The sequence below is a fragment of the Jaculus jaculus genome, chromosome 1 (genome assembly GCF_020740685.1).
Source record: "Jaculus jaculus isolate mJacJac1 chromosome 1, mJacJac1.mat.Y.cur, whole genome shotgun sequence".
NCBI classification, from domain to species: Eukaryota; Metazoa; Chordata; class Mammalia; order Rodentia; family Dipodidae; genus Jaculus; species Jaculus jaculus.
In genome coordinates this window covers 39822134-39838449 of record NC_059102.1, presented here as the reverse complement: position 1 = coordinate 39838449, position 16316 = coordinate 39822134, and the positions used below count along the sequence as shown (strand labels likewise).

The following is a 16316-nucleotide window of genomic DNA, read 5'->3' as shown; positions in this document are numbered from 1 at the left end:
TTCAGCCACTGCAAACAAACTCAGGCACCTTGTGCATCTGGCTTACATGGGTCCTGGGGAATTGAACCTGGATCTTTTGACTTTGCAGACAAGTATCTTAACTCCTAAGTCATCACTCCAGTCCTAAGAACTCTTTAGATGTCCTAGATAAAAGTTCTTTGTCAGATATGTGATTTGCAACTTTTTTCCTCCAAATCTAGGTCTCACTATGTGGCTCAGGCTGGCCTTGAATTTTCAATCTTCCTATCTTTTCCCCTAGAGTCCTGGCTAATACTCTCTTGATGGTGTCACTTGCAGCACAAAAGTCCTACATTTTGAAGTCTGCTTTATGTATTGTTTATTGTTCTCATTTGTGCTTTGGTGCTACATATTAAAAAAAAAAAGCATTTCTACCCCAAGGCCATCAAGATTTCTTCCTATTCTTTTGATCTATGATCCACTTTTAGTTAATTTTTGTATATGGTGTGGAATAAGGTCCAATTTACTTTTTATTTTCTCATATTTTACCATTTACTTGCAAGGAGAGAAAGGGGAAATAGGAATGGGTGTACCAGAGTCTATTACCTCTGCAAACAAACTGCAGATGCATGCCTCACTTTGTACATCTTGCTTATGTGGGTACTGGAAATCAAACATGGGCTGTCAGGTTTTGCAAACAAGTGCCTTTAACTGCCAAGCCATCTCTTTAGCCCCAATATCATTTTATTGCATGTTGATACACAGATTTACTAGTATTAATTTTTAAAAGTCAATTACTTCTGCTTTGAATTTACATTGCACCTTGTCAAATAATTGGAGAGTGATTTTATATTAATAGAATACAAATGAAGTAACCAGATATTAAAAATGACTTTGCTAATCTGCCTTGGTGATTAGCCAATAAGGGTACTGGGAGAAGCAAAATCCAAACCATTATCTCATTTAGTCCTTCTAACAAATGCAACAGGGTAGGCACCACCACTAACTCTGTGTCAAGATGAGGAATTTGAGGCATAGAGAACAAAAGTAACCTGCACATGGTCTCACAATCAAAAGTGGCAGACCCAGTGTTTGAAGCCAGGTAACTGAAGCATTCATCCTCAGCGCCCACATTCCAGTTCCTTACATCCGTCCCTCCTTTTGCTTACTTCTGTCCTCTCTCCATAATATTACTACTTCTCATCTTCACCTTCAACAGGAGCAGTTTTAGCCACCATGTCTAGAATCCAATCTATTTAGAGTAATGCTATTTCTGCAATTGAAACTTTTTGTTCGAAAAGAGCAGTGATAGAAAAAAGACTGGATCTAATCCCATCAAATTATATTTGCTCAAGGAGAGGGAATGAGCAGTGCTTATTTCCATATTACTAGTCAATGTTTTAAAATTGTTGCCTACAAAGTAAGTATATGACCAAGACCCATCACAGTTTATACCTTAAAAAGACCATGTTGGCACTGTCAAGATATTTTCATATAAACCTCAATATCTCATAAACAAGTAAAAGAACTGTAGCTGTTTTTTTTTTATGTGAGAAAGAGAGAGTGAGGCAGAGAGAAAGAAAGAGAGAGAGAATTAGCATGCCAGAGCCTCCAGCCACCACAATCAAACTAGACACAGGTACCACCTTGTGCACATGTGCGACCTTGCGCTTGCGTCATCTTGTGCATCTGGCCTACATGGGATCTTGGGAGTCAAATATGCATCCTAAGGCAAGTGCCTTAACTGATAAGCCATCTCTCCAATCTTATAGCTGTATTTTTTAAAAATAAATAAGCAAGATCCCACTATGTAGCCCAGGCTGGCTCAAGCACTTGATTCTCCTGCCTCAGCCTCCCAAGTGCTGGGATTACATCATGTGCTATCACACCCAACTAATGAAGCCAGTGAGCTGAATTCTGCCTTGGCTTGCTGAGCTTGCTGTTAGCTAATTACAGAAATGTACAGTGTGGCAGAACCCGTGGTGTTCCTTTGCATTCTGTGTCTGGATTCATACTTTTGTGTGTACTTGCCAAATGCTGATAGTCTCACCTGCATCTGGGTCCCCCTTTCTATCTTCTGAATCTGCAGCTTGGCTGCTCCTTGCCACCCTATCCCCACCTTAAAGGGACAGCATCTCCTTCAGACTGACAGGCAGACTGATGATGGACAAACTACACTCCCTACTTTCTCTGCTGGCTTTCTGCCTTTTATCGTCCCCAGAGCAGGGCTCATAAACAAAAATGTGTAGAAAGGCAGGTAGGGGTCAGGAATGAGGGGCCTATGCAGGGTAAGAGTGTGTACATGCATTGCAGGAGTGGTGAGTCTGTGACAAATGGAAAAAGGGCTGAGGGTACATTCACAGCTGAGCTAGCAGGCTGCTATGAGGCCAGTACAGGACACTTCCAGGTCTTCAGTCCTCAAGAGAAACTAGGGCACTAGACTTGTAAAGAGTAGAATATGCTAAAAGGAATCCAGCCTCTGTGTTAAGCCCCTTCGGTGTGTCAGGAACTATATGTGTGTGTGTATATATATGTACACACACACATATATATTCCTTAATATGTAGACACACATATATACTTCTGTGTGTCCAGAACTACACACACACACACACACACACACACACTCCTCAAAATAACCAGAAGAAAAGACAGACTGAGCGGTTGGCTAGCTTTCCCAAAGTCACATAGCTAGAAGAATCAGAGATGGCGCCTCTATTTTGCTTTTCATGCTTCTCTTTTTCCTCTCCTGACAGGCTACAAATTATATAAAATGCAAATGAAAGTCATTTCACAACCTGTGCAGAATCAGGCACTCCCAGAGAAGACATGGTGGGATTCTACCTGGAGATGGGGAAGAATTGTCTTTAGAGCTACTTTACTCCTTGACTGTTAAACTTGTAGAGTTGTCCTAATGGCCATGCTTGCTGGTTTGCCTTTGACATTAAAATGCAAGTGCCTCTGGGAGCCAAGGCACATTAGGCCCTAGCAGCCATTGCTACAGCAGCTGGAATGAATTCACCTGGTCATTTCCAAATGACAGAGATTCCACGGCTACTAAGACTCACAAAAGGCAGTTGTGGACTGAGGGGGGTATTGGTGAGGTAAATCCCAAAGGGTCTTTGGAGCTGCCAAAGGGAAGTAAGGGGCCATGCCCTTATGGGTTACAGACTAGCGGGTCTCAATCACGCATCCCATATACCACTGTGCCTCTGGGGAGAGGAAGGTGGAGTACGGAAAGAAAAGGCGGTGGAGGAACGAAAGCCAGCTGGGGTCACAGCAGAGCAGTAAAGGAGGCTTAAGATAGGGACAGAATATTTTAGGAAAAGAGAAAAAAGACTCACAGCTAACCAAGGGATGAGAAATGAGGGGACAAGAGGAGGGGCACAGATCAGTCACACTTCTGTGGAAAATTAGGTGTTTGACACAAGGATGCATGTGCCATTTTCAGAGAAAGCCAATTCCTTCAGTGTAACCTTGAGGGTCTGGAAGAAGGAAGGCCACCAATGGTCCAGACCACCTCCCTGCTTCCCCCTGAGTCCTGGGCAGTCTTCAGGCAGGCTTCTTTTACCTCATCTTCAAGGAGATCTCTGGGTTTGGGGGGGACTTGAGGCTTCTGCAGAGAGGTGGGGACTGGCAAAGTGGAGGTGAGTCTTGCTTTTGCTGAAGGCCAGCTGGGCTTACTGGGAAGTGTCTTGCTGAACGGCGGAGAATGCCGCTGGCTCGATCTGTTGTCTTGAACAAACACAAAACAGCACAAAAGAGGCTGTGGGTCATTGCTTTGGCAGAAACCTGGAGATCTACAAGGTATAAAACTACTGGCATCTACACAGCTACAAATGATCAATGTGGAGTTCTTAGAAAGCTAAGTGATGTCTGGTGTGGTGGCTTACACCTTTAAGGCTAAGGCAAGAGGATCACCATGAGCTTCAGCCCAGCCTGGATAGTCAGCCTGGACTACAGTGAGACCTTGCTTCAAAAAATAAAGATAGGGGACTGGAGGGATTGCTTAGTGGTTAAGGCACTTGCCTGCAAAGCCAAAGGACCCAGGTTCAATTCCCCAGGACCCACGTTTGCTAGATGCACAAGGGAGCACATGTGTCTGGAGTTCATTTGCAGTGGCTGGAGGCCCTGATGTGCCCATTCTCTCTCTCCCTCTCATTCTTTCTCTGTCAAATAAATAAATAAATAAAAATTTTAAAAATAGGGCTGGAGGGATGGCTTAGTGGTTAAGGAGTCACCTGAAAAGCCAAAGGATCCAGGTTCAATTCCCCAGGACCCACATTAGCCATATGCACAAGGGGGTGCACGTGTCTGGAGTTGGTTTGCAGTGGCTGGAGGCCCTGGAGTGCCCATTCTCTTTCTTTCTTTCTCTTTCTCCCTCCTTCCCTCTTTCTCTGTCAAATAAATAAATACAAAATTAAAAATAAATAAATAAAAACAAATGAGCTAAGTTAAATGTTAGGCCAGCAGTTTCAACTGTCCATTTACCTGCATGACAGGTACCAGAAGGGTGTTCTCAAAACCATCGTATCAGGAATGAAGTTCACAGGCTCAGGACAGCTCACAGCCCAATCCTCTGTTACAGTGGGTGCAAGCAGCATGGGGAACATGGGGTTGCAATTTCAGAATCACTTAGGGAACCTCAAAAGTTCCCTGGCCCAGGCCCAACCCAATAGGTCTGAACTCTTGGTGGGGATCTTGTGTTATGGATTTTAAAAGTTCCTCTGGATCTCAAAGTTATTGCAAGGTGTATTGAGTTCCTTCCCTCAAAATGTCTTTCCTCAATTCATGGAAAAGCCATCCAATGCCCCTTTATCCAGAACCTTCCTTTTCAGCATGTATTGGCTCTGCTGATTACTAGCTATATCCATTTGGGTCAGTTATTCAATTCCTCTGGGACTCACTTCCTCATTTTAAAACTGAACATCACACTACCCACCTCTGAGAGTTACTGTAGGGATTAGGACGCAGTGAAAGCAGTAGGTGTGGCATTCTGCCCAGCAAATGCCATTATCATCACTGTGCCAGTGATAAGGGCCTGAGAACCTACAGCCCGCCTAGAGAGCCTGTGAGCAGAGCTTTGCTTGTGCTGATGCATGATGAGCTGCTTCCTCCTGAGACCTTCCTCCTGCGCTGCCCTGGCCTGCCATGGTGCTGTGCTTCTTCTTTCTGTGCCCACACACTAGGGTGCCCATCTGTTTTGCTGTACCAGTTCTAGTTTCAAAGATGAAATCTTTGGAGTTTATTTAAATTTATTTCTAAAACAATTTATTCATTTATTAATTTGAGAGAGAGAAAGAGGCACAAACACACACACACACAGAGGGTAGCACACACCAGGGCCTCCTCCTACTGCAAATCCAGACACATGCACCACTTTGTGCATCTGGCTTTATAGGAGTACTGGGGAATTGAACCTGGGCCATCGGGCTTTGCAGGCAAGCATCCTTAACTGCTGAGCCATCTTTTCAGCCCAACTTTACTTAAATTTCTTTTTTTAATTTTATTTTTATTTTTAGTTTTTTGGTTTTTTGAGGTAGGGTCTCACTCTAGCCCAGGCTGACCTGGAATTCACTATGTAGTCTCAGGGTGGCCTCAAACTCATGGTGATCCTCCTACCTCTGACTCCCAAGTGCTGGGATTAAAGGCGTGCGCCACCATGCCCGGCTAAATTTCTTAATGTACTACTTTAGCCCATCAGAAGAGGCGAAACATAGATGGCAGGCTTTGAAGCCTGCATTCCGGATGAACCACTCACTCAACCTGGTCTCCACAGTGGTCCTAATCTTCCCTCCCAGCATTAGTGCAGTGAGTTGTTCAAGGTCATTTACCAAATGAGCAGGTGGTGGAGACACTATCTTGGAGGAATGGGGGCCCCGCTCACATCCCAATTCTGCCACTTATAGAACCTTGGTCCAGCCAGCTCTCTCCTCCCAGTGTCCCCTTCCTCTGTAAAGTGGAGGTGTGTCCTGCTTCTGCAAGACCAAGCTGGAGAAGTACCACATCTGTAAAGTCTACACTGTCAAAGAAACGTAGGCGTTGCCTTGCTTGCTGCTGAATGCCCAGGGTCTGGTTGGCACTTAGGTCTCCAGCACATTGTGGAACAAAGCAAAAAGCAGCCCCTGGTCCCCTAGAAGGAGGTGGCTGTCAACAGTGAGGACGGCAGCAGCCTTTGCTGTCCCCACCGTCACGGATATGCTTGTTCTCCTTACCTGAGAACGCAAATTTCTTCTTTATTTTTTCTTTTTGGTGTTGGGGGGGGGTCTTTTGTTTATTTGTTTAGGATGGAAAGCAGGCAAGAACTCTACCACTGAGCTACATCCATGGCCTTTTTTAACTGTTTTTATTTTGAGACACTGTCTTGCTAAGTTGTTCAGGCTGGTTTTGAACCCACTAACCTCCTGCCTCAGCATTCCCCCTCAACCTTCACAGTAACTGGGATGACAGATATGTCTCACAGGCCCAGCTTCTTGATGGGAGAGGTAGGCTCAACCCTCAAGGCCAGATCTGTGCTGGGCCTGTTGGGCTATGAAGCTGGTTCCAGGCTTAGAACTCACTGGCAGCCCACACTTAGGCAAGTGTCACATGGGCAGGGCTGTCTGACAGCAGAGCAGGGAGGGGCCTAAGTGAGACACTTGTATCTTCCAACCCCCTCCCCCCACCGAGGTTGGGTCTCACTCTAGTTCAGGCTGACTTGGAATTCACTATGTGGTCTCAGGGTGGCCTCGAACTCATGGCGATCCTCCTATCTCTGCCTCCCGAGTGGTGGGATTAAAGGCGTGTACCACCACACCGGGCAGACACTCGTATCTTTGAAACTCACTGTCAGTTCTATATGGGCTTCTTAAGAGAAATCCCAGAATCGTGTGTGTGTGTGAGGGTGGGGGGTTGGTGGGGGGTGGGTGGGCGGGAGGCTAGAAGTAGGTTTAATAGCAGGGTTGACTTTCCACAGGACTGTGAGGCAGGGGGAAGGCAACCATTAAGGTATACCTCATTACTCAGTTCGTTTTTGCTGGTTTTCAATGTTCCCCTTGTAGGAAAGAGGTCTTGGAACAGGAAAGCCATGCCACCACGTGCCTCGCCAGGCCAGCGTCTGGCGACCATGGGGAGGTGGGAGTGGAGGGGACAGAGGACCCTCCGGCAGCAGCTAGCTCTGTCCATCTCCCTTCCCAGGGCTTCCAAAAGGCAGAGCAGCTAGCGTCTGGCGTGGCCTCACCTGCGTACTCGCCCCTAGCAAAGGGCACAGCGGGGTGTGCCGTCCTCATCTGCTGCTCCACGGGAGGGGGCTCGTAGCTGTCGTCGCCCGTCTCCTCCGCGGGCATCACGTACATCTCCGAGTCTGAGTGCTCGTCTGGGTTCTCATAGTCGCTGTCCTGCAAAAGCGAACACCATGCTCAGCATCCTGGTTGAGTCGACTCAGTTGGCATGACAAGTCCCCAGGACTTAATGCATGGGCAAGGCACCTGCTTTTTGACCTGTTTCCTTTCACTTGCGATTTTATAACGGGAATTCGTGGACGAGCCTGCAGACTTGAACTAACCTGCCTTCCATACTATGTGCAGCGCGCGGAGAGCCCCAGCAGTAAAAATAATGACAGGGGGACATTTACTCAACCCTTGATGCGGATGGTATTTTAATGTTTGTTCTCTTAACAAGTCATTACCCTCTTTTCCTGGCTGATTTTCACCTTGGGTTTTCCCGAGTCCTCGCTGCGTGCCTTTTCATTAAACTGGCGAGCTCTGTTTTCTTTGGCCCCTAATGTGGACCATCTCCCTGCCTTCCTCACAGGTGTGGCCCTGCGTTTCCTCCAGCAGGGGGAGCCTCTGCGGTGCTCTGGTTTCAGCAGCACTGGCTTCAGGGACCTTCAGAGAGGCCACCCATACCCTTATTTTTCTTTTCTTTTTCTACTGTTGAAGAATGAAGAACTACTGGGCCCTAGGACCTCATGAACCCCCGATGGTGAACACAGCCCAGAGTTGGGCTCGGATTCAATTCTGGCCAATGGAGTGGAGGTCTCTGATGAAGGTGACTATGCTAACATGCTCTTGGCCTCAGTTGCCTTACCTGTGAAATGGGTGTGTGATTGGGTATATAGAAGCCTTCTTGGATCTCTTCCAGACCTAAAACTCAGGTTGAGCAGGCTAAAATTCTGGAAGGACTTGAAATAAGTGTGGCACAATTATTGTGAAGAAAATGGTGTTTGGATGCCTCACCCACATAACACCCAGTCCAAGACAAAAGTGGTTTCAGGTGCCCAATGGATTGCAGAACCCCTTTGAGGAACTTGGTACTTCATTCTGGGATACCCCGCTCCAACATCATCATGACCCAGATCCTTCTTCCTCACTCTGTGACCCAAGAGCTCTGCTGATGTCTGCTCTAAGAGTCTGGTTTGAGCTTGGGGACTGCAGGTTAATTGGATTTTTCATGATGGTCCATGAGGCATCCAGCTGTGTCTGGCACTAATTCTGTTTTTTTTTAATTATTTTATTTTTTTAATTTGATATAAGGTTTCCCAAGTAGCCTGGGATGGCCTCAGATTCTATACAGCACACAATCTGGCCTTGAATTTGAGATCATCCTGCCTCAACCTTACAAATTCTAGGATCACAGATGTGTGCCGCCATGCCCAGGTAGCAGTCGATTACTTGTGGCTCCTGATGGGGTTAGGAGTGAAAGAGTACTGAGAAGTTTAAGGCAGAACTATATACACATTTTAACATTTGTTTTCGTGTTCTGGTGAGTACTGTGAATGCTCTCACTCTCACTGAAAACGGCATACAAAGCCCTAGCTCCTAAGGGCTGTGATGAGGATTAAACGAGGTGATGACTGTCAACCTGGTGTGCAGAGAACACTGGGACAGGCCAGCTGCCATGAGATCACTGCCACCTGGAAGTGGCTTTACAGTCCTGCCCTCTTCCTTGCCCAGTCATGTGCAACTGACCACCAGTGTGTGATTAGAAACAAGCCCTCGAAGAGGCCTCTTGCAGGGCACGGGCACCCACACCCTCCGGATCCCAGGAGCAAGTACTTACAAAGTCATCTGACCACTGTTCCTCGTCCTCAGCAGGGCTCTCTGAAACAGCAGAGGGACATGGCTATAAAGCATGAATCTAGGGCAGGAGAGATGGCTTAGCAGTTAAGGTGCCTGCCTGTGAAGCCTAAGGACCCAGGTTCAATTTCCCAGTACCTGGGTAAGCCAGTTGCACAAGGTGGCACATGCATCTGGAGTTCATTTGCAGTGGCTGGAGGCCCTGGTGTGCCCCTTCTCTCTCCCTCCCTTCCTGTCTCATAAATAAATTTAAAAATAAATAATTTAAAGTATGAATCTAGCTGGCAGGCCACAGACGCTCACTGCTTGCCCATCCTGTGGGTTTCCTAGTGCATTTTCCTGGCCTCAAACAGTACAGCTATTATAGTCATAGCGTCATTCATCTTGGGCTTTCTTTTTTGAAAAAGACTTGATCCTCAAAGCATAGAGAGAAGCAGGGGTGCCTTTGACCTAGATCAAGGGACATTCTAGAAATGCATCAGCCTTGCATTACATGTCCCATGTGGTGTCTAGACTTGAGTGAGTATGGGAAACAGCATATTGCAGGAGCAGCACTGGACAGGAGCCAGACAGACCTAAGTTCTCATCCACACTAGGTTCCTAAGTCGTTGGAGGGTGTGGTGAGATGCCTAGCACCCCAGGACTCTCTCCACATCTCTAAGATAATGTGGTCGATTCTGTGATTCTCTCTGGCTCTGCCTAACTTTTTTTCCTAAAATAAATAAGATTTATTCATTGCTTTATTATGAGCTTGCCATTATTATTAGAGCTTTGTAATCATTTAACTTCTCAAAAACTTTGGGAAGGGTCCAGGGATATAGGTCAGTTGGTAAAATGCCTGCCTAGCATGCATGAAGCCCTGGGTCTGCCCCCAGCACTACATAAAATTAGGCATGGTGGTACACGTCTGTAATCCCAGCACTTGGGAGGTGGAGGCAGGAGAATCAGGAGTTCAAGGTTATCCTTGATTACATATTATTTCTAAGCCAGCCTGGTCTACATGAGACTTTCAACACCACCTATCCTGCCCCTGCCCCAAAGCAAAAACAAGAACATGAAAACCAGGGCTGAAGAGATGAATCAGCAGTTAAGTGTGCTTTCTGTGAAAGTGTGAGGGCCCGAAACTGCCTGAATTTGAATCTCCAGAACCCATGTTAAACAGCTGAGGCTGTAACCCCAGTTCTGTAGGGGAGCAGAGACCTGGGAATCACTGGAACTCGTGAAAAAGTGGCAAGCTCTGAGATCACTAAGAGACTCCAGCTCAAACAAGAATGCACCAAAGAGTGATGGAACAGGATACCCCATGTTCCACTCCTGGCATCGCAGGCAAGCACACCCTGCCACAGGAGAGTGCATGGGTGCCACAGGGGCATACGTACATGCATATACCACACACACATACCACACACACGTGCCCCACATAAGGAAAAACAAACCCTAAGCCAAACCAAAATAAAACCACAAACCTTGGGAGGAAACTGAGGTCTAAAGCAGGGAGGTCATGCACCCCACGGCAGAGAACCCATAGTAGAGCCAGCAGCTGAACCCGCAGGTGACCTCAAAGCTCATGCCCTGACCCCCAATGCTGTGCCTCGGTGAGTCCCCGAGGGCAAACACTGTCCCAGGCTATGCAGGGGCATGCAGATAAATATGATAGTCTGTGGCCTTTAAAGAACATATGAGGGCTGGAGAGATGGCTTAGCGGTTAAGCGCTTGCCTGTGATGCCTAAGGACCCCAGTTCGAGGCTCGGTTCCCCAGGTCCCACGTTAGCCAGATGCACAAGGGGGCGCACGCGTCTGGAGTTCGTTTGCAGAGGCTGGAAGCCCTGGCGCGCCCATTCTCTCGCTCTCCCTCTATCTGTCTTTCTCTCTGTGTCTGTCGCTCTCAAATAAATAAATAAAAATTTAAAAGAGCATATGAGTTTGAAGAATAAAACAGGTCTGATTTAAGACAGCCAAGGAGGTTATTTCTTCTCCAAAAAATACAAGTTTGAGTATGGGAAGCCTGGCATCTAGCCATTACATAAAGTGACCTGAGAGAAATTGGTATTCACTCTGTGCATGGGACATCAACCAGACATAAGCCCACAAGGCTAAGGGGCGGGCTGTGGCAGGGCCCCAATGAGCAGCCACAGCTATAGGGAGTCCGGGGGGGGGGGGGGAGGGTCGCTGAACTCACTCAAACCTTCCTTAAACCTTTTGCTGCCTTTCCCTCCCACTTCAGCAGCCCACACACTCCAGCTCCAGGTGGGTTCTAGAGACACCAGTGAAAGGCTTGCTGAGGTGAAAGGGCAGGAGGAGGCCCTGGCACATCTCAAGCAATGACAAGCATTGCTCTGTCTTGGGAAAATGTAACAGGCATGTAAGGAGACTTACTCTACTATCCTAGCATGAATCAAATTTTTATATAAACAGAAAACAATTCATAGTAAATTATTCTCTGCATTGGTTGGTAACAAATACAGTGTATTTTGGTTGTTGAGTTTTTCCACACACACACAAAAAAATAGAAGGATGGGTGAATGAGTCCTATTCCCAATATGACTGGGAAGGAATTTCTGTTTTTTGTGGTTTTTTTTTTTTTTTTTTTTTGAGGTAGAATCTCACTGTGGCCCCAACTGACCTGGAATTCACTACGTAGTCTCAGGCTGGCCTAAAACTCACAGCAGTCCTCCTACCTCTGCCTCCCGAGTGCTGGGATTAAAGGCGTGCGCCACCACGCCAGGCTAAAGGAAGGAATTTCTGATCCCTTCAGTCAGTGGACACTTGAAGCTCAATGATTCTGTTGGCAGGATGATTTAGTTTTCACCGTTTCCACAGAAACCTTAGAGGATGCATTTACCCAACTGCTGCTCTTCCGCGATGAGCTGGACTTGCAAGGACCCTTTCCCAGTGAACCGGGTGGGACATCAGTCTCTGAAGAAAGCAGTTACAGCAGCCATCTAGCCGCTTTTCCTTGTCTCTGTTACCTTTCTCCTGCAACTCACCTGCCTGTCCTAGAGTTTCTAGTTGTTTCCTCAAAGCAAAGCTTGGGTCTCGTCTTCCTTCTCCTCAGTCAGCGTGGCTCCTGCGGCCGCCCGCGGGTGAGCGCTCGGCGGCGGCGCTGCGCAGGCGCGGTCTGAGACACAGCCCCGCAGCCCGCGCGCTCCTGGCTCTCGCTGCTGAGCTGACCCGGACGGGGGACGCTCACCTTTCTGCTTGTGAAACTTCCTCCTGAAACTCTGAGCCAAGAGAAACCTTTCCTTCCGTGCGTGAGCTGCTTCTGGGCAGGTATTTTGCCCCAGCAATGAGGGAGAAACCAATATAGCTCCCTGTGGGATAGAAGCGGGGCCGGGTGGGGGGTGGGGGTCGACCCCCTCATGTTTGAGGGTCTGCTCTGCCATGCTTGGGTCCTGAGATCAGAACCCGGATTCTACCAGCAGCAGTTGTTTAACCTCAGTTTCCTCAATCACCAAGAAAAGGGCATTGTTAATGGCGTCTCATTCACAGAGTTTCACGAGATTGAAAATGAACGAACATCTGGAAAGAGCTTAGAACACCTGGCATAGAGGGGGGACGGAGATGTTAACTGTCACATTTCATTTAAGTTCTCTGCAATTCTTCAGCTGACCTAAAGGACAGGTATTCTTACCTCGGGGGCAGAAGTCAGACTCAGGGTAAGTGGCAAACTGTTCTCAATGTACAGAAGGCAAAACAGGATTCCAACCCCGGCCTAGAGGACCCCAAAAACCAAGGCCTCCGCACCAAACCACCCTGTGCAAGTGAAATCAAAAACTTTGAGGGCAGACACAGTACAGTAGTCTGAGGGCAACCCAAGACCGAGTAACATTTCCTGATAAATGTCCTTGTATCTTGGGTCACTGCCAACGGCAGGGATGTTCAGGCAAACACAGAGGCTGCACAAGGCCGGTGCTGCAGGTGGGCCTGACAGGGGCCTTGAAAGATCAGCAGGGTTTGAAGGCAGATGTCCTTCTCTGTCAGCTAAGGTCAGTCCTAGAAGCTGGCCTTGCCCAATGCATGGGAAGGGGGTCTTCACAGGGCGATGCCTTGGGGTAAAATAGAACCAAGGGGCTTCCAGCCACAATGGGAACTCCAGGGTCCACCGCTGACCAGCTAGAGATAAGGAACTTATGAGGATAGCATTTGAAGAGATGAAGGCTGAGTCACTGGGGGACCGGGGACGGGAAAGGACAGCTGGAAGGGTGGCATAGCAGGGAAGGCCCAGGTATGAGCTCAGTCTCTTGGTTTTTGGTCACGAGAAGTACCAGAGACCTGAACAAGAGCTAGTGGCATCTCAGCCCCAGCCACGGTCCTTGGCTTGATTCTGTCCTAGATGCTGGCCTTTGGGCTGCCTGTCTCTGCTGGGCTTCCAGCTTATAGAGCTTGGTGGTAGAAGGTCCACTGCAGTGGTATGATATATCAGGAAAGAAAACAGAAAGGTGGAGGGACAGCTGCAGGGACGGGACATAAACCAGAACTAGGGAGGCTGCAGGGGAAGCAAGTGGATGGGTAGTCCCATCCGGCAGCTCTGAGAGGTGTGAGGAATGATGGCATTTAGGGTAAAGTGGAGGACAGGGCCTGGCCTGGCTGGCTGGGAGAGGTGCTTTCAGTCCAAGGGCTTCATGCCTAAAGAACCCCTTTGCCTATCCATTTCTTCACAGGATCAGCCACTGGAGGAGTAAATCATGGGGGCCCAGACCTGGCTCAGCCACCTAGCCATGCGATCTTGGGCAGCTCTCTTGCCTCTACGATCTCCAGTTATCCCTAGAATTAGAAGCCTGTATCGATGGCCTTCCAGGACTTTCAGAGGTTTAAAAGCACTTTTGAGTCCAAGTTTCATTGCTTTCTTCTTAGTTCCACATGGCAACAATGCTGAATACAGCTCTCCCCATGGCTAGTCTCCCAGCACTGCCAGGATGGGGACAAGGGGAGAAGAGGACACAGTCCATCAGGACAGCAGGGCAAGGCAAAAGCAGTGTGAGAGTTCATGTCTCCCACAGACCTTGAGCTTCTGTGGTGGGCTGCATCCGAGTCTTTGACCACAAGTCAAAGCACATTGTCTGTCCTTGTCCCCTCCCGTCTCCTCTTCTTTTGTTCCTTCCCTTTCTTCTGCATACCCTGTCCTCTTCCTTTCTCTTTCTTTCTTTCCTTCCTTCCTTCCTTCCTTCCTTCCTTCCTTCCTTCCTTCCTTCCTTCCTTCCTTCCTTCCTTCCCTCTCTCTCTCTCTCTCTCTCTCTCTCTCTCTCTCTCTCTCTCTTTCTTTCTTTCTTTCTTTCTTTCTTTCTTTCTTTTCTTTCTTGTTGTTGTTTTTGAGGCAGGGGCAAGGTTTCACTCTAGCCCATGCTGACCTGGAATTCACTACGTAGTCTCAGGGTGGCTTTGAATTCACAGCAATCCTCCTACCTTTGCCTTCCAAGTGCTGGGATTAAAGGTGTGAGCTACCACATCCAGCTTTTTTCTTTCTTTTATTAAAAATATACAAACATATCATTATATTTTTTGCTGTTGTTGAATTATTTTTGCAATAAAATTTAACAGATACCTAAAAACATAAAATTTTGCAGATTAGTAAGTTAACATGTGGTGTTTCAAAGACATGTATCCATTGTATAATGTGGAAATCAGGGTAAACATAAAAGCTCCTCAAACCCTCATCATTTCTTCATGGTGAAGCTTTCAGGACCCTTTTTTGTTTTTAAGATGGAATGCTTCATGAATTTTTGTGTCATCCTTGTTCAGGGGCCATGCTAATCTTCTCTGTATTGCTCCAATTTTAGTATATGTGCTGCCGAAGTGAACACTCGGGTCCTTTCTTTAGTTTAAGAATGAGGACTCAACTTTGTTCCCCAGTATTGCATTAAGAAAATAAGCAGTTAAGGCATTTGCCTGTGAAGCCTAAGGACTCATGTTTGACTCTCCAGGTCCTGCAGAAGCCAGATGCACAACGTTTCACAAGTGGGCAAGGTTGCACATGTGCACAAGGGAGTGCAGGCGTCTGGCATTTGATTGCAGTGGATGGAGACCCTGGAGTACTAATCCTCTCACTCTTCCTTTCTGTCTCTCTCTCACACACACACACACTCTCTTGCATAAAAGTAAAATGAAAGACTACATGAAGTATTTCAGATTGGAGAAAAAGTGTCGGAGATCAAAGAGAATATATCTAACATCAGGAAGATTGGAAGATACAGGCTCACTGCATCGTAAGACCTCGTTGCCAAGATCTGTGCTTCTGCAGCCATTCCATGTTAGCATTGGAAGGGTCCTGACAGACCTCAGTTCAGTCCTCAAGTTACAGAGATGAAGTAAGCAGAGTGAGATGCCTGAAGTTACACATCTTCATGGATGGACCAGAAAGGACTGCGTGCTTGAATCTGACTGCTCTGATTGATGAATAGAACTGTGAACAAATTTCAATGGGTGTATGATACAAAGAGGGCTGTATTTCTGATGTATTCTCTGGTGGAGGATGAGAATAAGGAATGGAATTAGGAGTTAAGAAGACAAGGAATTAGGACTCATTAGGAATTTGGGAGACTACTTAGAAGTTCTGTCCAAGGACAAGCAAAAGATGATAAGGGTCTGAGCTGTATCTGTGAAAATACAAGGGAGAAGATGTGTGAGGGAAATGTAAGAGGGAGAATCAGCAGGATTTAGAGAATAGGATTCATAATCTTTGCAGAGGGTGAGGAAAAGGAGGAGTTGAAGATGATCACTGTGGTGTGTGAGTCGGGCAAGAAGATAAAACAATGATCAGCACTACCTTCCTTTCACTCAAGTAGAAAACAGAGGAGGGGTCTGGCTGAGGGGTGAGCAAGCAGATGAGTGACTATGAGGGCACCAGGAGAGATGGTCCTTCTAGAGTTGGGTACACTGGTCCACTTGGCCTTCTGAGGACTGACTCTGAGCTCTCAGCACTTATATCCCACATCTCTAAATACTGCTGGTGCATGGAGAAGGGATAAATATTCTGGCACATTTGTGTCCTAGAATTCAAAATACGTGCTACTTCCTCAGAGGTTCCCTCCATGACTCCCTGTGTTGTCCTCCCACCTGCCATTTTCCTTCCTATCCTTCAGAGCAGCTACCATGCTTGTAAGTGACTTCCAACGTGTCTCTAACACAGTGAGCGTCACCCGGGACTTCCCCGTGACAATTGCTGAATGAATCAGTGCATGTGTGGAATGGCTGAAGCCCATGGAGATTTGTTTCCTAGAGAAGAAAACTATCCAAGTGACCTAACTTCTTTTTTTTTTTTTTATTGTTTGTTTGCTTTCAAGGTAGGGTCTCACTCTAGCCCAG

At 47.2% G+C, this 16316-nt stretch overlaps 1 protein-coding gene, 1 long non-coding RNA gene and 1 other non-coding gene across 5 annotated transcripts in view; 1 reads left to right on the top strand and 2 right to left on the bottom strand.

The window, feature by feature from the left end:
- Positions 1 to 16316, bottom strand: part of Blnk (B cell linker) — a 69006-nt gene that overhangs the window by 27927 nt on the left and 24763 nt on the right. For 2 of the 3 annotated variants that reach the window (XM_012951521.2, XM_045159511.1), the window contains 3 exons: positions 8998 to 9038; positions 7178 to 7334; positions 3530 to 3693 (listed from right to left, as the gene is read on the bottom strand). In XM_012951521.2, the coding sequence (XP_012806975.2) occupies positions 3530 to 3693; positions 7178 to 7334; positions 8998 to 9038 (362 nt within the window). Of the gene's footprint in view, positions 1 to 3529; positions 3694 to 7177; positions 7335 to 8997; positions 9039 to 12001; positions 12091 to 16316 lie in introns of those variants that run through there. The other variant, XM_045159513.1, reaches the window with a different exon arrangement.
- On the top strand, positions 12146 to 14928 carry LOC123463515. Its single transcript, XR_006638982.1, has 3 exons — positions 12146 to 12284; positions 12504 to 12670; positions 14792 to 14928. It is a non-coding gene; the product is annotated as an uncharacterized LOC123463515 (long non-coding RNA).
- Positions 14709 to 14815, bottom strand: LOC123458192. The gene has a single exon (XR_006635490.1). It is a non-coding gene; the product is annotated as a U6 spliceosomal RNA (small nuclear RNA).